This window comes from Octodon degus, unplaced genomic scaffold (assembly GCF_000260255.1).
Source record: "Octodon degus isolate 3935 unplaced genomic scaffold, OctDeg1.0 scaffold00153, whole genome shotgun sequence".
Lineage (NCBI taxonomy): Eukaryota > Metazoa > Chordata > Mammalia > Rodentia > Octodontidae > Octodon > Octodon degus.
The window spans coordinates 2,122,687-2,145,698 of record NW_004524729.1 but is presented as its reverse complement, the minus strand read 5'-3'; the positions used below and the strand labels follow the sequence as shown (position 1 = coordinate 2,145,698).

At 48.9% G+C, this 23,012-nt stretch overlaps 1 protein-coding gene across 2 annotated transcripts in view; it reads right to left on the bottom strand.

Annotated features, from left to right (window-relative positions):
* Window positions 1–7,029: 7,029 nt before the first annotated feature.
* Nup50 (nucleoporin 50) overlaps window positions 7,030–23,012 on the bottom strand; it is a 19,119-nt gene continuing 3,136 nt past the window's right edge. The window contains exons 2-8 of one of the 2 annotated variants that reach the window (XM_004642397.2): window positions 22,616–22,694; window positions 20,790–20,873; window positions 16,915–17,101; window positions 13,829–14,494; window positions 10,970–11,051; window positions 9,328–9,446; window positions 7,030–8,438 (exon numbers count right to left, since the gene is read on the bottom strand). In XM_004642397.2, the coding sequence (XP_004642454.1) occupies window positions 8,236–8,438; window positions 9,328–9,446; window positions 10,970–11,051; window positions 13,829–14,494; window positions 16,915–17,101; window positions 20,790–20,873; window positions 22,616–22,684 (1,410 nt within the window). In that variant the 5' untranslated portion in view covers window positions 22,685–22,694 and the 3' untranslated portion in view covers window positions 7,030–8,235. The remainder of the gene's footprint in view (window positions 8,439–9,327; window positions 9,447–10,969; window positions 11,052–13,828; window positions 14,495–16,914; window positions 17,102–20,789; window positions 20,874–22,615; window positions 22,695–23,012) is intronic. The other variant, XM_023702549.1, reaches the window with a different exon arrangement.

Sequence of the window (23,012 nt, the reverse complement as noted above, 5' to 3'; positions counted from 1 at the left end):
AACCTAAGTGTCCGTGTAGGACCTGAGGAAGAAGACAGGGTGCCGTTTTGTCTTTTTTCATTAAAGCAAGTCACTCCGGGATTCCGATTAGGGCAGGCGCGCCTCCACTCACAACTTTTCTGGCAGCATTAGGCTGCCTCCCGCCTCCTGCGGGACTCCCTAGGCGCCCATAAAAGCAGCTTCTGTTTTCAAAAGAAGATGACTGTTTCAAACCCCAGCAGCAGGCAGGCAGTGAGAGGAGACGGCAGCTGCGCGGTCGCTAAGGCCAACCCGAGCGTGACGGTCTGTGGTCGCGCTCGGGACCCGCAGCCACAGGGGACGCCAGGGCCAGCGTGGGAGGGCGTGGCTCGCGATGTGCTTTCACCTCAGAGAACCCACTTAGAGCCACGCTGGCTCTATCTTGCTGTCGTAATCACAAATACACTAATTAGAACTTTTTGTCCTTTTGAGACAGAGTCTCACCACGTGGTCCAGGCTGGCCTCGAACTCACTGTGTATCCCAGCCTGGCCTCGAACTCAGTGACCCTCCTGCCTCAGCCTCCCAAGTGCTGGGATTACCAGCGTGCACCAGTGAACCCCAAAGACTTTAAAATTGAATGGCTGAAACCTGACCCAAAAAAAAAAAAATTTTTTTTTTTTCCCTCTATTTTAGGGAAGGATCTACAGGGTGTTCAGGGTCTCACTACCAGATTGGACTCGTGCTCTGCCTGTTGACAGCCTCCCAAGAGCTGGGGTTACAGGTGTGTGCCCCCACGCCCAGTCTCGATTGCCGTCTCGGCGCCAGGGCCGGCATGGCAGGTCCTGAGATCGAACCCCTGGCCCCTGCGCCAAAATTCGTTAAAGCCTTTTATAGTAAAAATCTGCCAACGTGGGGAGTGTCATGGTGCACGCCTGTATTCCCAGCACTTGGTGCTGAGGTGAAAGGACTCCAAGTTTGAGTCCTTTGTCTTTATTTGGCACCAGGAACCAGACTTACAACCTTGCACTTACCAGGCAGGTGCCGTGCCGCTGAACGACAGCCCCAGGTCCTGGGACTTTTGTTTAAAAAAACCCTAAAAACAAGGATTGGGAATGAAGCTCAGTGTGAGGGCCCAGGATCCAACCGCCAGCAGCACCAAAGAAGAGGTGAAAATCCAACTTGCCCCTGAGCATGGAGGGTCGCTGCTCCTGGCCGCATTTTTCTGGGCTGGCAGAAGTCGAGCGTCTTGATGTCACATCGGCTGTCCTTCCAGACTTGCTCTTGTCTTTGTCAGAAAGCAGAATTCAGACTGGGCGAGGTGGTGCGCGCCTGTAATCCCAGCGCTTAGGAGGCTGAAAACAGGAGGAGCACTGCGAGTCCGATCTGTGTAGTGAGACCCTGCAGAGCCTCTACTAAATACACAAACAACAAGAGTTCTTTCTGAACAGGACAGGGACTACGTGATGGGATGCTGCCCAGGCCCTCGTATGTGGGTGCCGAGGGGAGGGCAGCTGCAGCCCTCGGACAGCTGCTTGGGCCTGGTGGCTGTGGTGCTGCCTGTCTTGCCGGGAGCGTGGCGGTGGTGCCGAGGGCTCTTTTCTCTTCCCTTTCACTGATGTGCTTCTCTCAAGAAGGGATCCCTTGGGACCCACAGACAGCGGCACACGGAAGACAGGTGACCCCTGTGGCCCCGGCTGGGTCAGGGCTCCGCGGGAGAGCACGACAGCCAGGTACATGGGGTTCTGGGCACTGAGAGCCACGCCCAGGACGCATCTCATGATGACATGGTCGCTCACGGACCCCTCAGGGCTCCTCAGCACAGGGTGAGTCCACAGGGTGTAGCCACGGCCTCAGGGCAGGAGGCGTCCCGGATGTGGCGCCGCTGCCCACCGCCTGTGCGCTGTGCATGTGTGAAGGGAGGCTACGAGTTTACAATTTTCTATTACTCTTGAGGGGACTTGGCATTTTTATTGCTAACAATTCCAGGCCTTGAGCTTGGCGATCAGAACAGCCATCGTGCAGCTCGGTTAGGAAGCTTCCTCCTCCCTAACCTTCCATGAACCTCACCTGCACCTTCCCCATCCCCTAGAAGTGTAGGCAGGCTTTGAGGCTGGCTGGGATCTTGCTTTACAACTTCATGTTTCTTTGCAAAGCCACTTTGCATGTTACATATTAAGCTTATTTCTTCTGATTCCCTCTAAGCTGTACCTAGTTATTCTTCTGTAATACATACTTCAGGTTCATTGCGGACACTCACTAGTCAAGGGACAGTCTCATGACAGTTTCATTTAAGGCCCTCACTCTCCCCAGAGCCCTTAAGGCTCTTCGGAGCCTTCACACAAGGTGCTGCTATGGGTCAGGATGTGTGGGCGCTGGCAGGACTCGCCCTGTGCTGAGGAGCCCCGGGGGCCTGTGAGGCACCCTAGCATCACGAGATGCGTCCTGGCTGTGGCTCTCAGCGCCCAGAACCCCATGTACCCTGGCTGCTGTGCTATAAATACCCCAGTTTTCTCTAGCGAATTCCAAAATCCTCGCAGAAGTGGGAACTTGCACCTGAGACTGGCAGCTTGGACAGCCGCGCCCGGGCCCTCTGGAAGGGCCGTTTTGGACCCCTGCATTCCCGCACCCGCTACTGCGAGTTCTTCATAGGTAGCCACAGCCTCAGAGCCACCTCCAGGGTGGGTTTTTGTTAGGAGCCAGAGGCCCTCCTGGGGCAGGAGGGTACAGGAAGCGCCTGCAAGAAACGTGGAGGAAGCGCTCCCTGGTGAGGGAGCCATCAGCACTCAGTCCCTGCAAAGGAAACCCAAAGGAGCTGGCTGTGGACACCGAGATGGAAGGCCATGCTCCCAGGTGCCCGTGCTCTCTGGAGCCGCCTGTTGGATTACCCCCAGCAGCCCCCCTCGCAGGCCTGCCTTTTCTCTCTCCATGTGCGGGTGGGGCTTTCTCATCTTGGACTCTGTTGATAAATCAAGGAAGTTGCTAAGTTTGAAGTGACCATGGTTTTTAGTGAATTTGACTGTATTTTCAATAAACAGTTTTGCTCAGACTAGCCAATCCCAGAAGTCGGTTTAGTCACGGGGCACATCCATATTTTCAAGAGCTTGTGGCCAAGAGCCACACAGGCGGGCCACCACCGCAAGCAGCTTTGCTGAGAGCAGGGCAGGTTTTCTTGAGGAGACGCTGGGCCAATGCTTACCTCCCCAGGGCAGTGACTCTGAGGTGGCACTTCATCCCCAAGGTGGGACGCAAGAGTCCAGGTTCATGCAGAGGAAGCGCCCCCGAACCTGTGCTCCTCAACTCCCTAGCTTGTTGAAACCCAGCGGCTGCTGGTGCAACACTCCGGAATCAACAGCAATAGCCCGACACCTCTGGGTGTAGGAAGAACCTGCACTGTTGGGCTCGATGTAGCCGGTGGAGCATCTGCCTGTGTACACTGGGTCCTGAGTCTAATCCCCAGCACAAGAAAAATAAACCAGATATGGTGGCACTTACCTATAATCCCAGCACTGTGGGAGGCTGAGGATCTCAAATTTAATTTTTTTAAAGTCTTTATTTATTTGGTACAGGGTCTCACTATGTAGCTCAGATTCATAATGATCCTTCTGTCTCAGCCTCCCCAGTGCTGGGATTATAGGCGTGCACTACCACACCCAGTTTTGGTGGCTGGCTTGGCACAGGGCTGGCACGGTATGCAGTACTGGGGATCGAACCTGGGTCCTTGCGCTTGCTGCTTAGATGCCTGAGCTATCTTCCCAGTCCCCAAGTTCAAGCTTAGCATGGGCAGCTTAGTGACTTCATGAGATCCTTTCTCAAAATTTAAGATGTATTTATTTTTATATATCTGGTACAGGGTCTCACTATGCAGCTCAGACTTGGTGATCCTCCTGTTTTCAGCCTCCCCAGCACTGGGATTAGTTCTGTGCTACTACACCTGGTCTTGGTGGCCAACTAAGGTGCCTGGGGGTGGCATGTGGTGCTGGGGACTGAACCCTGGTCCCTGCACTTGCCTAAGCAGGCGCTTAGTCTGCTGAACTATCTTGCTGGCCCCCAAAATTTAAAATTTGGAAAGGATTGGGGCTGCAGCTAAGTGTGAGGCCCCTGGGTGAAATCCCTAGTACCTTAAAAAAAAAAAAATCACTTCCTATATTAAGCACTTTAAGGTTAATTTTATATAAATTCCATCTCAATTTAAAACATAGCAGCTGTACACAGTTGTGACCAGCACTGAGGCGGCTGAGGCACGGGGATCGTGAGTTTCAGGACAAGGCTTTGCGTCTCTGGCAAGGTTTCTGGGCATGCCAGTCCCAGGACCACGCTGAGAAGCTCCCTACTGGGCACAGCCTGTGTCCCAGGAAGCACCCCTTCGAGTTACTCGGGATTCCTACAAACCCCATTCAAAAACTACAACCAGGGCTCCAAGGCACTATCATAATTAGAATTTCACCTGTTAATTCTTTAATAGCAATTTTCTTTCTTCTTTTTTTTTTTTTTTTTTTTTTTTTGCAGAACCAGGGATTGAACTCAGGCCCTTCTGCTTGCCAGGGAAGCACTTATTCTACTGAGCCATCTCCCCAGCCCCTAATAACAATTTTTTAAATCATCAAAAATTTAGATCAACTTAAAATGTCTTTTTCTTCATTTTTGATTCTCTTAAAGTGTCCTCAAGTGTTCACTCTTTGCCTGAGACCTGAGCACAAATCCAGGTTCACCTGTTTTCAAGAGCAATGGAGGGGCCAGGTCAATCCCCAGTTCCGCCAAAAAAAAAAAAAAAAGAGCAATGGAGTCACCCTGGCTGGAGAGGCTCCCATCCCACGCTGGTCCATCACGGGCCCCTGGAGGTGGCTCGTCCCACACAGGGAGGAGACAGCCGTCTGCCAATGCAACTTCCTGCAGTGTCCACCCAGGTCCCCACCCAATGCATCAGAGATGAGCAAATACATCAGACACTGCTTCCGTTGACTTTCCAATTTATTCACATTTCATGGATTGTTACACTTCCGCAAAAGGATCATTGAAAAGCTAATACCAACAGAGTACATTATCTGACAATTCAAGTATTTTAGTTGTAGAAAAGTTTCCTATTCAAAGTCCAAAGCAAACGGTTTCTCCATTTGATTGCTACACACTTTGACATCTCCCTTGCAGTTCTGTCTCCAAGGACAGCGAGTCCTCAGTCCTGACCACGACGGCAGCTGGCCGAGTGCACATGGAGGCTGTGCACAGGGGTAAGCACGGACCAGTGCCAGCGCGCCCAATCCAGAGCTGTAAGCCCACTTCAGAGCACGGGCCCAGTGTGCAGCGGGCTGCTTGGTGTGCAAAGCCTTCAGATGGGGCTGGGGCTATAGCTCAGCGGTAGGGTGCTTGCCTAGCATGCACAAGGCCCTGAGTTCAAGCCCCAGTACCACCACCATAAAAAAAAAAAAAAAAAAAAAAAAGTGCAAGCCTCCCAATGCCGTAATCTTGCACTGAGACTCTGGAAATAGCACAATTACTGGCAAATGCGTGAGGACAAATGTGTTTACAATCATAGTGAATAGGCTCTCAGTGAAAACTTTTGAATTCTTTAAAAGTAAGGTGAAATGTTTCTTCTTCCACCCCAGAACAGGTAGGTTTTTATTTTTTGGCATGCAGCATATAAAAGATAGGACTTAGCAGTGAAATTGTAAAATAAAATAATCCTCTTGAAGAAAATTGATCCATGAATGGTCAGACTTGTCCCTTCATGTAAAACAATCTAAAGTTCTTTAAAAACTGGACCTGCTGGCCAGGTGTGGGGTGCACACCTGTAACCCCAGCTGCCTGGGAAGCGAAGGCAGACTCGCAAGCTCAAGGCCGGCCTGGGAAATGTGGCAAGACCCTGTCTCAAAAAAAGCAGAAGGCTAGGAATGTAGCTCAGTGGTACTGTCGGCCCACACGTACATGGCCCTGAGTCCAATCCCCGGTACTGAAAAGCAAAACCTAAGAAACCAAACCAAGCCACAGAACTGGACATTTCCAGTGTGTAATTCTAGTAAGGAAAACAGCATAACACTCATTTTTTGCTTAGCAGGAATGTGGGGGGAAAAAAGGCTGAGATGTACATGTCGGTCTGAAAAAATAAAAAGCCACAGAGATACTCAGCATTTGTCAGGATGCAATTTGAGTTAGAATTAAAAAACAAACAAACAAACAAAAAAAAACACACCTTACTTTAGGCCAAGGATATGCTACAATTTACAGATTTTTAAACTAAAGTCCACATTAAACATTCTAAAGCCTGATTTCTAGTATTTTATTAAAAATAAACTGAACTAAAATTACCCATGGATTAGAATTAGCTCCCAACACCACGGAGAACAGAGCCCTCCAGGGGCCCTGGCTTCCCCACACTGGCATACATGGAGTTGGAGCTTACAGTAAAACCCACACAGGTTCTTTTACACAAATACATAAAGTGGAGACCAACAAGTTCCTAAAGCATAAAAAAGTTTTACGAAAATACATTTTTCCCTGTAATTTTCACTTTAACAGTGATAGTCTTAGCAGCAAAAATTTGCTGGGAATGTTAGAAAAAAAAGAAAGCTACACACATTCACTGATTTAAAAACAAACTTGGCTTTAGGGGCAGAGAGTTAAAAGGGAGCCCTACTGCCATCTCTCGAGTCGTTCAGTAACACCCACCACCACACGCCTGGTACTAAACAAGTGTTCCTAGCAATGCCGATTGGCTCCCCTTATTTCCATGTCATTTTTCAAAAGGCTGACCTACCCCATGTGACAAAGGCAAGGCCAGTATCCACTTACCTTAAAGCATCTGTAACTTATGAACACCTTCAGTCTAGAACAGTAATGCACAACCCACTGCCACTCACTCCCTGGGCTGGGCTGCACAGCACGGCGCAGCGTCAGGCCACACCCAGGAATGGCACTGGCACTTCTCGTGCGCTGATTCATCCAAAGTCACACACGGGTCAACTTCTCCCCTGGAACCAGAAACCGCCTGGTGCCACGCAGCGATCACCTACGCTCCAGGACAAGACCTGGAGCTGCTGCGCACCTCATCCGGGGCTGCACCAGCCCTGCGCCACCCACTCCTGCCACCCAAGGTCTCACGCAGGGCAGGCTGAAGTGAGCAGACACAAGCGCGGGCCACTGGGCACTGACCAGAGCATCAGCTACCATGGCAACAAGACGCGGGAAAAGCGGAAACTTGGTCACTGCTCCTGTGATGCCAGTCACCTGAGAGCTTCGGGGAAATGACAAGGACATTCTGCATAGTCATGGCTCCCTTCCAAGTAAACACCTAGGTCTTCAAAAGAGTGGGTATTTCAGACAGCAAGTGCATAATATCCTGTGTCTAAATTTAAAGGCAAAATACACAACCTTCTCCTCCACTCCTTCCATGGTGCCTGGTGAACTCTCACGGCTCGTGGGAGTCCAAGTGCCTATGTAGTTTTCACACCCATAAGGTTCATCTGCAACAAACACCACCAGCACAGTTCTGGAAGTATGTACAGTCTGTCTCCCTTCGCTTTCCCTGTTAAGGGCTTACTGTCCATGGTCTATAAATAATCAAAATTTGTGCTTTGAAACCCATTCCTGGCAATCCCCTTCTCCAGGGGATAAAGAGTAACAAAACCTCATGGATGGAAACTACAAAGCCCAAGAACTTTACAAGCGGTGCACTTCCTTCTCAACTGAAGGCAGGTCCTGAATTACAGTAGAGCAGCTCAAGGGTTAAAGGCCAAAGACTGCACAGTGACTAACGCTGCACAGCAGGTGCACGCAGTACCCACCTTGGAGCTCCAGAACGAAACAAAACCAAGTGACGCAGGGAGAAATGTCTCAGTCACAGCGTGGCGGCGTGGTTCATTTGGTAAGAGTGCCGGTTGGAGATCGGGGAGCCCACAGGAGAGGAGAGCCACGTGGCGCTGTTTTCCCAGGTGGGAAGGCCTTGTGTGCGGCAGCACGACCAGACCCCGCGGGTACACAGCCTCTGGGAAGGCTCAGCGGGACCCTGATTGCAGTCCATTAAGAGATCACTTAGGGATAGTTTAATAAATGAACATTAAAAAAATCTTCCAAAAACTTTCAAATGTATTTTGCACTTTAGACAGTTCTGAAGAAGGGAGAAGACAGTCTCTTGACACTTAGCATGGGAAGGTTTTATTGGCCTAGTCTTCCTCACGAAAGTTTTAAGTTACCTAGAAGTTCTTCGAAGGTCAAGGAGAAGAGAAGCTCAAGGGGCGTGGGGGCAGCAGCAACTTGGCGATAATCCCTCAGCCGACGTGGCACGTTCAGGCTTCCTTTTTCTCCAGTAAAATTTTGTGCAGCTCATCTGCGTCCTCGCTGGTTTTCACTCGGATTAACATGGTGGCGGGGGCACTGGCGTTCTTCTCGTCCAGAGGGGGGTTGGGGACACACACGATCAGGACGTTGTTCTTCCCCGTCCGCGTGCACGGCATGCCGGGTGCGATGAGGACGTTCAGCAGTATGTTGCCTGCATCCGCACAGGAAAACGCACAGCACCGTTACATGAGGCACAGCTCCAACGGGGCGCGGAGCAAGCTACGTGCTACACACCGAAGGTCGCACACTCAAGGGACCTAAAACTGGGAGTCGCCACGACCTCAGGAACTTAGGCACTGGTCCCGACGGCCACCAGACTGTGCCCAAGACTCCCTGAGCTTCACCAAGAGAGGGCCACACCTCTGGGTCTTCATATGCCACGAGAACAAGGATAAGTGACCAGCAGGGGACAACAGCACGGTCACAGAGCACAGCACACCAGGGAGAGTTACACTACGGTGGTATTTCAAATGAGCCGGCCGTGGGGGAAATGCTTCCAGAAGTTTCTCTCTGTTCCATGGCCTGAGTGACCAGCCCTGGAAAGCAAGGCCCTCGCTGGGCGCAGCTCCCAGCTTAGAGCACAAGTGACGGGTAAGGCCTGGGCCACGTAGGAAGGCTCCCAGAATGGCTCACTCCCCTTGGGTGTTTCCTAAAGCACCCAACTTACCTCTAGCTTCCTAATCACATCTACCATAAAGGAAAATGTAAGTTACTTTGTCTACTTTTTGGTGATAGTTTTTTTTTTTTGTAGTACTGGGGATTGAACTCAGGACCTTGTGCTTGCCAAGCAGGTGCTTAAGCCACCAAGCTATTCCCTGGCCCACTGGTGACAGTTTCAATAAACTGACATTTTCTTTCACAGTATTTTCACAGTGCCCCAAGCCAAAGTGTATACGGGATAAAGGATGAGTCTGTCCTGAGTGATCTCCCACACCACACGCCAGGGAACCTGAAAACATCAAGGGCTGGTGTCGGGAGGGGCAGGGCTTTACACCCTGTGACCAAGATGACCTCGTACCACCCCAGAGAGAGGCACTCACCTAAGTTGGTATCCGCCCGCACTAAGAGCTGCGTCTTCTGATTTGCCATAGGTTTTAAGTGCAGGGTGCCCACACCCTTCTCTTTAAATTCATTATCTTTCTTATAAAATAGCTTACACCTGTGAAGCAAAGTTAACAGGCACAGTCAGGCCCAGTAGCAGGTCACAGTTTCCAATGGCTGCTGTTGACAGCTGTGAGGAAATCTGCTGAGGTCAGAGAACTGTCAAACAGACGGATCAGTACAGTGCCAGAATGGAGCTGCGGATTCCAGAATCCCTCCCGTTTATAAGAAGGTTTCCGAGCCCATCTTTCCTCCAGCCAGTCCAGCGCTCAGCCTGCCGCCTTGCACCTCCCAATCCGTCCTGTCCCTCCGTGGGAGGACTGACGGACCTCCGGCCCTCACCGCCATCGTGCTGCTCCTCCCCTGCCCTGCCCTACTCTCTCCAACTCCCTTCTCAGGTTTCTCTGATGTGTCTGCTACTGGCAACCTTCAGGTTAGCAAGAAAACAAAATCACTGTTCATTGGATTTATTCTGATTAAAAGAAATATCCTCCTTGGCTGGATCTCAGGCTTTCAGGCCAGGTATAGGAAATTTTTTGTTTTGCAGAACTGGGGATTGAACTCAGGCCCTTGCTTGCACTTGCCAGGGAAGTACTTATTCCACTGAGCCATCTCCCCGGAGACCTGGTCTTGCTTGACAGTAATGATTTTCTTTGAAGTTTGATCCAGCAAGCCAACAAAGAATGACTCAATAAACAGAGAAATAAGTCAATAGCGAACTGGGAAAGAGCCTGGATTCATAAATATAGGCAACAGAGAACTATTCACATTCAGTAAAAGCTGAAATAGGAAGTGTACAAACGATAGCCCTGTGCCCAAGAATCGTGCACTCTCAGTAAACTGACACAATGACATTGGTGCAAGTGTATGGAAAGAACATCACTAACCATAAAGAAAAAAAAAAAAAAGAATAAATATCCTAAAGTCAAGCTCATTCTTTGTCACCCACAAAATTAAATTAAAAGCAAGCAAAAGCAACTATTAGCCCTTTAGAAGTTCTCAAAAATTAAATCACAAGCTAATTTCACAGTGGAAAATTATAGACTCACTAAACTTTTGTCTTGGAAGAAGACCCTATAAAGCTTCTGAATAGCACAAGTATCTTTACAAAAAGTTCAAATGCCATTCAAATTTCTCTTGCAGCTTCTGAAAGAGGCAGTTCTTATTTAAAAACAAGTGAACCCCCTCCTAAACAACAAACCAAGGCCCCCGCCTGCCACCGACTGCGGCGCTCCCGCCCTCACAGCCCTGAGCACGTCCCTGGCTGTGAAGAAACCCACAGGCCAAGCAGCCCTGCAAGAAGGAACCAGAGACGCTGCCTGTGTGCAGACATAAAACCAAACCGAGGCTGGGGCAGTCTCTGGAGGGATGTGAAAAGAGAAAGAGGGGAGGGTGGTGGACAGTGTCTCCACACCACCTCCAGCAGAGAGAAGAGCCCCTGCTGCTGAGCACCTCAGCACCTCAGCAGGAAATCTCCGGGACTGGCTGGTTTTACCCAAGCCAACAAAGCGCCCTGCCCAGCACACGAAGGCCTAAGGGGATGCTCAAGCCCCACACCTCCCAGGTCCAACCACCACGTACTTTTTGGAGTAGAAGGCGTCATCTTCCTTCACCTCGGTAACCACTACCTTGGGCGGCTCATCATTTTCTTCTTCATCTGCACCTTTTACAAAAACAGCAGTCAGGGTCAGATCAAGAGCTTGGAAGAGCAGGCACTGCTATCTACGGCCCCAACTCTCTGCCTGGAACAGGCCAAGTAGGCCAATTTAAAATTCTAAAAACAGGCTGAGGAGATAGCTCCGCGGTCTAACCACCTGCCTGATAAGCACAAAAACCTGCATGTCGTGCCAGTCCCTGAAAGTCCCTGGTGGTATACGCCTGTAATCCCAGCACTGGGGAGGCTGAGACAGGAGGATATCTAAGAGGGCTGAAGTGATTTTTTAAAATAAATAAAAGATTTAAAAAAATTTAAAGACTAAAAACACACCTTATGGGGGCGGGGGCACAAGGTTTTAATTCTGTGAAAAATACTCAATTTTTATTGTTGCCCTGGGATTGAACCCAAGGCCTTTTACGGAGCTATACTCCTGGTCCTTATTATTTTTAAAGACTAAGTTATTAAATTTCTGAAGTTGGACCTGAACTTGCAGTCCTCTTGCCTTAGCCTCCTGAAGTGCTGGGATTATGGACATGTGTCACTGTGCCAACAAGGATGTTTTTCAATAGAAACCTATTTTCCTATTTTAAGATAATTTCCAAATTGTTGAAAGCCCTAGAGCATCAACAACAGAATGCTCCATGCTTAGGAGACTGACAGAAAAATAGTGGGCCTACACTCAACTGTTTACGCTGTGATTACCCACTGGAAAATCAGGCTCCCAGGAACTTGTAATACCGTCAGCTTCGAGCAGCCCGACTGTGTGCCATGCTCAGGAATAAGTGCCTTAGGAGTGGCCACAGATGGGGAAATGGAGTCCCTCCCTCTCTCTCTCCCTTCCTTTTTTGGTGGCTCAGGCTGCCTGAAGGGCAGGTCTGGTAAGGCAGGGAGAGCTGGGTCTCGAACCGCAGTATCCTGCTCCTGACTGCCTTTGCATGACCAGGCACTTAAACAACTGAGCTAAAGGCAGGCCCCTGGAGTCTTTTCACACAGGAAGTGTGTTGGAAAAGGCGAGCAGGGCCTGAACGCCACCAGTTCCTCCCCAGTATGAGGCACCTGGGGCTGGGCCGGAGGGCTCCTTCACTCATCACTGCAGGGTCTGAGACTCAGGAGGAGTCCTCTCTGAAAACAAAATTCAAATGCATCTCTGTGGGGGAAACTCTCAGAGGACTTAGATTACACAATTTAAATTATGAGAAGGTACCAAAAGAAGTCTAGGACCTCCTGGGAGATTTCAAGAGTCCAGAACTCCAGGGTTCAGCTCTCCAGGGGAGTGTGGGCATTAAGTCCTTCGGGGGCATGGAGCGAGCCCATCAAAGGTGGCTTGGTGGCCCATGCCTGTGATCCCAGCATGCTAGAAGGCTCAGGCAGGAGATCACAAGTTTGAGTCCTGGCTAGGCAACTTAAAGCCTTTTTTCTGACAGGGTCTTGCTGTGCATTTCAGGCTAGCCTTGACTACGTAGCCCAGGCAGACCTCCAACTGGCAGTGATCCTCTCGCCTCAGCCACCCAAGTGCTGGGATTCTTGGTGACTTACTGAAAGCTTGGCTCAAAACAAAACAAAACAAAATTTAAAGGGTTGGGGATACAGCTCAGTAAGAACGCCTGGGCTCAATCCTATTCCACAAAAAAAGAAAAAAACGATAACTGCGAGCTGAGCACAGGTGCTCCTGAGGGGAGCCTGCGGGCTGCCTGGCCTGACTCAAATGCACCACAACTGTGCCGGAGCCGCGGCGCCCACCGCAGCCCCACGGCTGCCCTGGGGAGGCAGAGAAGGGGTAAACGGAGAGCCTCGGCCTTCCTTCGCCCGGCCCTGCCAGGACGGCCTAAAGACTCCAGACAAGGCCAGATGGAAACTTTGGTGCTGCAGTGGAAACTGGCAAGAGCAGCCAGGTCATTAAACAGGGCCACGGTTCACACCCAAGCCACACGCCGGTCTCAGGCTGTCTCCTTCGGAGTCGAGGACGGCACAGGGGCAGGGCGGGTTCAGCCCACCTGCAGCACGGCCCTTGCTCTGGCACCAGCTGCGACCCTGAAGAAAGGGGCAGCACCCAGAAGGAATGAACCCTGGGGGCTGGTTTCCTATGGCTACGAAAGGCTACCTTTTTAATTACAGCCAAGTTTTAACTGTGTGGTTCTTCTTAGCCGAATCTACAAACAAAACAATTCAATGGGTATTCATAAACTCAAGTTTTCAAAAGGATGTTTTAAGGATGTTGAGATAGCTCAGTGGACTAAGCACCTGCTTAGGCAAGTGCAGGAACCAGGGTTCAATCCCTGGCACCACATGCTGCGCCAGCCCCTGAATCTAGGTGTGGTGGCTCATGCCTGTAATCCTAGCACTGGGAGGCTTGAACAAACAGGAAGATCACTACAAGTCCAAGCTGCATAGTGAGACCCTAAACAAACTACATTTTTAAAAAAAGATGTTTTTAATTCATTTCTTTTTACTATGCAAAGCAGTGTTTGGCTCCTTCCAAAGTCATGGTGCCAGGAGTCCTTGTATTCGTCATACACATGTAGACATTTTGTGGTTCTGGGGCTTGAACTGGGGCCCTAAAACGCTAGGGCGGTGCTTGCACCCTACCACTGAGCACATCCTGCTCCACTTTCTAATCTCGGGTCCTCACAGCAACCCTAAAAGCTGGCTCTTCTTTCTCCTTATGGATGAGGACCTCCAACCTGGCCCAGGCGGTGCGCACGGGAAGTGGCGGAGTTACCCTGCGAGTCCAGGTTGACCCAGACCCCAGGCCTGTGCGTTCCTGCAACGAGCTTCCCACTCACCTCTGCACTCACTGCTGCCTTCTGCTTGGCTCTCTGATGTCTTAGCAGAAAATGGTGAGGACACTGGTTTGTTGTGGGTGACATCTTTGCCAAATAAACTAGAGTTCCCAGGTGAAAATGAGAAGCCAGTTGTGGGGCCAGAGCTTGCGGAGCCCAAAGCCGAACTCTCGATCTTCTTGCCGAAGCTGAAGGAGGCACTTGCTGCTCCCTGGGCTGGGCCCGCCTTCTTCTCAGACACTGCCTCCATCTTCTTTTCAGCCGCATCTTCAGTTTTGCTGCTATTGAACAAAAAAGCCGATTCTTGCGGCAGCTTTGTCGTGCCAAAGAGAGTAGGGGGCTGCGTGTCAACCACCATCCTGCTAGCTTCGCCATCAGAAGTGCTGCTGTCCCGGCTGTCAACTTGCCGCCCCAGCGTCGTTAAGTACTTCTCGTAGTCTTTGAAGACCGGGGTGAGGTCGCAGACGGGGTTGGCGTCCACGTGCTGCACGATCCAGTCCCGCACGGAGCAGTTCAAGGCAGCCAGCTGCTTGTGGTAGGCATCCCCGGGGCAGGCCTGGCGGGGGGCGAGGCCGGAGGAGGAGGGGGCCCACTGGCTGTCACAGTTCGTTTTGGGATCTGGAGTTTTTTTATCAACCACGGCAGCAGGGCCATTTGTAGCAAAAGAACCTAAAGGAAAGTAAAGTTTGAACAGTTCCTTAGAAGCTGACTTGATTAAAGCATCCAAATTTGTCTTCCTGCAATCAGATTTCATTGGTACATCTTAGATATGCACAAGTCACATTCATCACAGAGAAAGTGCACCTGTGCATGGCATGATCGTGTTCTTCCTTCCCACACTCCCCTCCCCATTTAAAAAAGCCTCATTTCCACTGTTTCCTTCTCACTTTCTACTTTTCTCTTCTTCCCCTCCCCCTTGTTCCCTTCCCCGTGTGAACATCTCTTCCTGCTTCACAATACCTATAACGCCTAGTATACATTCTGGACCTCATTTACACTTTCAGTTTCTCATGGCAGAGAAACAACACGGCATCTACACACGTGCGTTCCATTTATTTCACTGAACAGAACGGTCTTCAGGTGCACCCTTTCACCTAGGAATGTCTCAAGCTTATCCTTCTTTATGGCAGAGTAATACTCCATTGTGTAAAAGAATACCGCATCTGTATCCCTTGCTTGATGGGCTTTTGGGCTGTTTTCAAAATCTGCCTACTACAAACCAGGCTGCTATAGACATGAGTGCATATATCGCCGTGGTCTGATGTCTTTAATTCTTACAGGAAGACACCTATATGCAGAATAGTTCAGTCAAATGGGACTTCTAGTTTTGGTTTTTTTGGCAGAACCAGGGATTGAACTCAGGCCCTTGCGCTTGCCAGGGAAGCGCTTACTCCACGGAGCCATCTCCCCGGCCCCTCTAGTCTTGTTTTTGAGGACTCTCCACACTGACTGCCACAGTGGCTGCACCAGTCTCCTTCCCCACAGCCCTGTCAGCACTTGTCATTGGTTGATTTCTTGACACTGGCCATTCTTTCTGCGGTGAGATGGAATCTCAGTGCTGTTTTACACCAAAAAAAAAAAAAAAAAAAAAAAAAAGATATTTAGAGATTTCATTGCGTCTGCTTCATAAATTCTTCAATGAAGTTGAAAAAAAAAGCTTCTGCCATTTGGGGGCCTGTGCATTAGCTCAGTTGTTTAAGTGCCTGCTAAACAAAGCAGTCAGGCTCAAGATGCTGTGGTTCGAACCCCGTTTCTCACAGGAAACCAGAAATGCCCTCAAGGAATCTTCAGGCCACCAGACCAAAAAAAAAAAAAAGCTTAAGTGTTGTTTTAATCTGCATCTCTCCAATAACTGGGGGTGCGGAACATTTTTCATATATTTATTTGATGCTTGTACCTTTTCATCTGAACAGTGTGTATTCGTCTCAGGTGCCCAGTTTTGGATTGGGTTAATTTGGGGCATCTGATTTTTTTGAGTTCTTTGTATGTTCTCCACCGTAATCCTTCGTCTGAGGTATAGCTGGCAAATGCTTTTTTCCAACACGTGGGTTGTCTCTTGCTGTGGTTTCCCTTGCTGTGCAAAAGCTTTTTAAAAAGATGAGATCCTAGTTGTTGATTCTTTGTGACAGTTCCCGTGTGCTGGGGGGTCTGGTCTTGGCCTAAAGTGCCTTTGAGAGCTCTACCTACTCTCTCCAAGCCATCCAAACTTTCATTCCACTCTACCTTCCTAGTTCTTTTATTGTGTTCTATTTGTATTACAGTTCAACAAGTGTAAGAAGTTACACTGGTATGAGGAAGTGGTTGCCAATTAAGTAAGGAACAGTACGCATCGCACGTTCACGTTACGCTGCTACATAAAGCTTACCTTTTCCTTCAAAAGGATGTTTATTTCAAACAGAACTGTCAGCATATTGGGTTAGCATAAAAATCCTCAAAATTTTGAGGATCAACATATATTAAAGTAGTTCAAGCCTCAAAGTGCTTAGTACATTCTGCTTAATAAAGATCGAATAGTATGCATTCAGGATAATTAGTCAAACACAATCTAGTCAGTCAACAATGTTTCTAAGATTTTAACCCAGGACCCTGTTTTCCATGTAAATTCTAGGAGTTCTACACTAATTTCTCCAACAGGATCAGGCAATCAGCACATCCTGGACAAGCCCAGCTGGGAGTGATCCGTCCAGGAACAGGTCATGTGGGCTCCTCGTAGCCACTTTGGGACAAGGTGCTGGCACACCAAGATGGAAGAGGCTGGCGGGAAGGCAAGCCTTCATGGAGGATCTTCAGGGCACTGTCTTTCACTCTTCTTTTTTTTCTCTTTGCTACAGTCCTTCAGCCCCTTCAGATCAATCTGAAGGTTGTTCTCCCTTCACCACTGGAATGTCATCAAGGTCACAGAGCCATAACCAACAGTGCCAGGAACCAAATGCATAATGCCAGTGCTCTACCTACCTGCTGAACCCACCTTCCCTGATTGTTTCTGCTCACCTAGTCCTGGACCAACATTAGTACAAGGAAAACATCCAGGCAGTTATTTTCACTAACTGCTTACATAGAGGTGGCAGGAGGCAGGGGAACGAACTCACCGAAGGTGGCCTTGGGCTCCGCCGCCACTGTGGTGCTGGTGCCTGCACTGGCGAAGGCAGGAGTGCTCACTGCGCTGGTGCCGTTGGACAGGCCTTCCAGAGGCTTCCCGCCAAATCCAGAAAACCCTGGGCCTCCAGAAGGCACAACCAGACCTTTAAAGCCTTTAAAGGCACCTCCGCTGTCAGACTGCAATAGGAGGAAGGAGCAGGCGTTAGGAAGGCAAGTAAGTAACAGAACAGCACTGAGCCCAGAGGCACCAGGAAGACTGCCAGCACTGGCAAAAACAGGAGGGGACAACCAAGCGATACACGCAGCTCTGTCGTTCAGAACTAACCCACGCTAGACATCCGGTATACAGGTAAGATAAGGTATACCAGAGACCAATGTAATAAATCCACACACCCACCACCCCACCGCAGAACAGCAATTAAAAACATTCCCAGCACAGCAAACCCCAAATAAAAGAAAAAAAAAAAAAGTTCATGTACTTTTTCAACAACCATTTGCCTAAGCAAGTTTTAGGAACATCAAGTTAGGTTAACTAGGGCTGGAGAGACAGCACAGCAGAAGCACGGCCTGAGTTCAATCCCCGGTTCCACAACAACAACAACAAAAGTTAGGTTAACTAAAACTATTTTAATTATTTACTGAATCTCCTAAAGCCTCTGTGGCTCCGACCTGTTCTCAGCCTGCGGAGACGCGAGACCCGAGGTGCTCCTCAGACTTGCCGTGTGCTGAGCTCTCAGGGCAGCCCTGCACCGGCCCTTCCTGCTGCTGCTTTAACTCGCTTTCTCTGGCAAGCGCGCCTTCTCAGCTGTGCCAGCCTGCGTATCTCCAAGCCCGGGGCTCTGGGAATTCCAGGGAGTCCATGAAATTTCCAACTGCTCTCTGCCCTGAGAACTGCCGGCCAGAGCTTTCTCTGGAGAGCACTGTGCTCGCTTACTAGTTGCAGCTGTTTAAGCCTCCCTTTCATATAAAGTAGAAAGCGAGAGTCTCCCACTTGACTCCCAGGCCGAGGCCTGGTTCTAAGTCCTCGTGGGAATGAAGTGTGAGCACCATCTCTCCACAAGCACCTTGACTGGAACCTCGTTTCCTGGATGCGCCTAAATACTATGTCTTCCGCAAACACAAAAATTTCTCTCACATCTGTGGAATTTCAGATGCTTACAGACTGCTGATGTATTTATAGCCATAAAATTAGGCCAAAGATGAGAAATCTTAGATGTGATTTACAGTCAATGCTCTGGGTCCGATTTCCGACCACTAACCCTGAAATCCACCACGCTGATGCTGCTACATCACTGTAGACAAGCTCCGAAGCTGCAAGCACCCCCTCAGGCCTCTCCGCGTGCTCCAGACATGGAGCCACCTGGTTTCTGTAGCTGCGACACTTGCTGAGGGCAGAGCAGCTCCAGCATCACCACACACTGCTCTCAAATGCAGAAGGCCGGGGCGGGAGTTGGGGACAAGTGTCCAGCAGGCGCAGCTGTGCAGTACTCCCCCCTCTTCCAAGCCTTGTTCTGGCCCCAGGGCATTCTAGAGAACCCCAGCACGCACTGCACCATGGGGCCTTCCAACACAGCATGTCTAGCAGTCATCTCCTCAGTCCGGCTGCCAACACTGCCCATCCTTGGTCCACACTGGTGAGTGAGCCTCATCCCTTTCTAAGGACCCTTTTGCTGCAGGGGGGTGCCTGTCTGTAATCCCAGCCCTGGGGCTGGGGCAGGAAGACTGCTGCAAGTTCAAGGCCACTTGATGGCTGGAAGGCAGCGGCGGCAGCAGCAGGGCAGAGGGAAGGTACCTGTCACATAGGTCACTAATTGCTCCTGGTACAGAGTAAGGTCCTATTTTAGGACAGTCTTGCTAAGTTGTTGGCTGGGCTTGAACTTGTGATCCTCCTGCCTCGGCCCCAGAGTGCCACCTGGACGGCTTCCCTTCCCTGTCCTAGCTCCACACCCACATTCACCAGCTGGCCACTCTTGGAGAGCAATAGTGAAAGCAGATTGGAGGAAAAACTAGAATTAAAACAAAAGGTGACATTTAAGACACCTATTATACAACAGCACGGTGACTATGGTAATTATTACAATGTACAATAGTACATACTTGAAGATTGCAGGGAGTTTTAAAATAGTCTCACCAAGAAAACTGGCATGTGATAACTCAGTCATTCAAAACCTCATGCTGTCAATAAATACGGGCCATTGCCGCCTGCCCATTTAACGAGATCAAACTCCGTAAAACAAAAACAGACGCCAATGCCACGAGCACCTCTGGCCACCCCTTTCTCCTCACTGAGGCCTGCTGCTTCCGCCGGGCCACGCCACTGGGGCTCTACAGGACCAGCGTGAAGGAAAGGTTCCAGCCACCTGGGTCACTAACTGCTTATCTCTGCCCACAAGAACAGCGCTGAACCACCTGAGAATCCTGAGTACACTTGTTTCTACTGTAAATGTGTTCTCAGTGAAGACAAATTTGTATGTGCAGTTTGAATCATTTTCCTGGTAACACACATTTATGAGATACTCTGTGTAACTGATTCACCATAGTGACTTTTTTTTTTTTGAGACAGGGTGTCCCTGTGCAGTTCAGGCTGGCCCTGAGCTAACAACATCCTCCTACCTCAGCCTCCTGAGTGCCAGGAGTACAGGCCTGCACCATCGCAACCAGCACGCATCACAGGAACTCTTACGATTCTTAAATATTCCCTGGGAGTCCCTATGCCCTTCCTCCTTCATAATTTTCAAACTTTGACAACAAAACCCTTTCGTTTTTTCTCATAATGTGAGACGTGTAATAGACTATTCTTTCTATTTGAAAAAGGGAAATGTAAGTACATAAGCAATTTCATCCTTTAAAAAAAAAAACAAAAAAAAAACACCTTAAAAACTGTAGAATGTGCTTACGTAGGTTTATTCCAAAACTGGACCCAGGATGTTTAAAGCAGCTTCTCTTGCCCAACTGCAGGTGTCCAGGGTGCCCACGCCACACTCAAGAGGCTAGAGTGTACTGGGGATCAGGTCTTACGGGCTAGGGACAGTACTGGGAGCGACACCCAGACTTCACACCGAGCCCTCTCCTCAGCCTTTTGAATACATGCTCTCGCAAAGTTGTCCGGGTGGATGGTGAACTGTGATCATCCTGCCTCAGCTCCCCAAATGCTAGGATCACACGTGTGCTACTGCACCCCGCTGCAAGAGTTCTTCAGTATGGGTGACTGCCATAGGCTTATTACGTCATTTCAGTTCAAGAGTTATAACGTGTGTTATCCTGCTGGGCACACGAATGAAGCATCTTCACACACTAAACTATCACACTAGAAAGACAATGGACACAAGCACTGCTTCCAGTGCAATGAAAGGACTTTCCCCCCACACCTCGATCCTAGAAACGAGGTTCACTGTGAGCTCGAGGCCAGCCTGGGCATAACAAAGTGAGCTCAAGGCCTGCGCTACAGTGAGACCCTATCTCAAAAAAACAAAACAAAACAAAACAAAAAACCCACCAACCTGTTATTTTTTCTATCTCCCATGATCTATCCAAGAAGTAATTTTTAAAAAAAATGTATTTGGTACAAGGTCTCACTGCACAGCTCAGACTTGTAGTGATCCTTCTGTTTTCAGCCTCCTCAGCACTGGGATTATAGGCATGCACCACCACGCCTGGTCTCGGTGGCCAGCTCAGGGGGTGTGGCAGTATGTGGTGCTGGGGATTGAACCCCGGTCCCTGCGCTTGCCTAAGCAGGCACTTAGTGCGCTAAGTAATTGTTTTTAAAGAGGCATTTGTTGCTATAATTGCTCCCCGAGGTGACAATGCTCTGTAACTCAGAAATCAAATTAGTATTTAATACCAAAAGCTCTAAGTAAGCACTTACTTCAAATCCAACATTTCTGCGCTTGGCTTTCTTTATGGCTCTGTTCTTCAGGACTTCCTCGCTGGCCACTGAGAAGGTCCCTAGCTGTAGGAGCACACAAATTCCACAGCAGCGAGGTTAGGCCAGACAGCAGATGGGCTGCAAACAGGACAGCTCGCATACAGCTACACCCACGCAGGAGCACACACCATGGGATGCACGCGGCAAGAGCGCGCTCAGGGCTGCTCTCTGTCAGTTCCTACTGAAGCCAACTAGTTAGGCAAATGTGCACCTGCCAGAATCTACAAATCCAGGTACCACACCTCAATCCAAAGAGGAGAGTTCACACCAAAGACTAAGATCACCAAAACTGGTGAAAAATACTCACAGGTAATTCTTCAAATATTCTGGCCTTGCATAAGATTTTATTAATGAAGCATAGACTAAAATTCCACTTTTAAGAAATACAAGCTATCATCTAAAAGCTGGATGGTACAGCAGATAGTGGAACCCCTCTGAAGTCCTGAGGAATAACAAAATTTCTACAAGCCACATACTTTAAAAAATTACCCATGTGTGACACTCCCGTCCCCGTACATGTTACTTTTATTTTTTATTTTTTTAAATTTTATTTGTGTGTGTGTGTGCGTGTGTGTGGCCAGCTCAGCCCACCAGGGGGCGGGGCTGGCTGGCATGTGGTGCTGGGGGATTGAACCGTGGTCCCTGTGCTTTGCTAAGCTTGTTCTAAATAGGTGCTTTAGACCACTGAGCCATCTCACCAGCCCCACATGTTACTTTTAAAGAAGCATCCTGCCCATTGTGCACAAGGCCACTGTGGCGGGTTGGACTCTGAGGGACTCTACTGGAACTGACTACTCTCCCATATTGTGCAAAGAATGATGTCTAGAAAAAGGGTCTGCTGAAGGTTGTAGGCTTCCTGTACAAAAATTCTCACCTGTGGTTACTTCACACATGAGAACTTACATCTAAACAAGGGACCACGTGACCATCCTTGCCCCAATGAACTGCAACTGATTAAATGTAACCCTTCTATATTCACTTCATTAGAAGCGGCACAAATGGGAGTTCTTCCGTTCCTGGACATTTCAATGTGAAAGCAACTTACTACACAAATGAAACTAGCCCCCCAACATAAAAATCTGTGACCAGAGTCGAAACCCAGCAAGTCAGCTAGAGGCCCTGAGAAAACATGAACGCACTGGTCATTTTGGTTTCCCTGAACACTGCAGTGCATATGCTTATAAGACACAAAATCACTACTATTAGAAAGAAGATGCCTGGTAAGAGTAGGCTTCAAAACACTTCTACTGATTCTTTTTGTGTTTGTTTTTGGCAGTATCAAGGATTGAACTCTGGACCTTGTATTTGCCAGGCAGGCACTTATGCCACTGAGCTATCTCCCCAGCTCCAGATTCTTTACATAAAAAACAAAACAAAATGAAACAACCTAGCACTACACTGTAAACTTGAAGGCTAACTTGGCCACAGATTTCCTTAGTTAACTGGCCTAGGAGTCGATTTGCTGGCGCGGGTGTGGCACTAGAAATGCGACTGTGACCTAGTCATTTAAGGGAAAAATGGTTGGGATTTCTTCAAGCAGGATTGTTTTTATTATTTTATTTTATTTTTTTGCAGAACTGGGGATTGAACTCAGGCCCTTGTGCTTGCTAGGCAAGTGATTATTCTATTGAGCTATCTCCCCGGGCCCAAGATTGTTTTTATTTTTCCAGGAAAGAAACTACAGAACAAAAATTCCCTAACTATTCACAGCACTGCTGGGGTCTCAGAGCTGGAGATGCAGCGGGGGGAGGCGACTGCAGTCTTACCTCTTCAGCTTCATCTTCTTGATCCCAATTCCTATCTGTCAGTTCCTTTTCGGCGATTCTTTTGGCCATTTTTTTGAACCTAAATTACAAAAAATAGGAGCAAGCGTTTAATTTTCTAGGCCAAGAGATTCTTACAAAGAATGCTTAAAATTCGCTCAAGCATGAAATGTGACAAATATTCTGAAACTGCTTCAGTGAGAATTTTACAACTTTAAAATCTGGAATCTTTAAAATACTGCACTCAGTCCTTAAGTTATTATAAGCAAATTATACTTGTCATTCTCCTACAGGAAAATATTTTTATTACTTAGAATTCTCTCAAAAATGATCCATACAGGGCTGGTGAGACGGCTCAGTGGTCTAAAGCACCTACTTAGAACAATCTTAGCAAAGCACA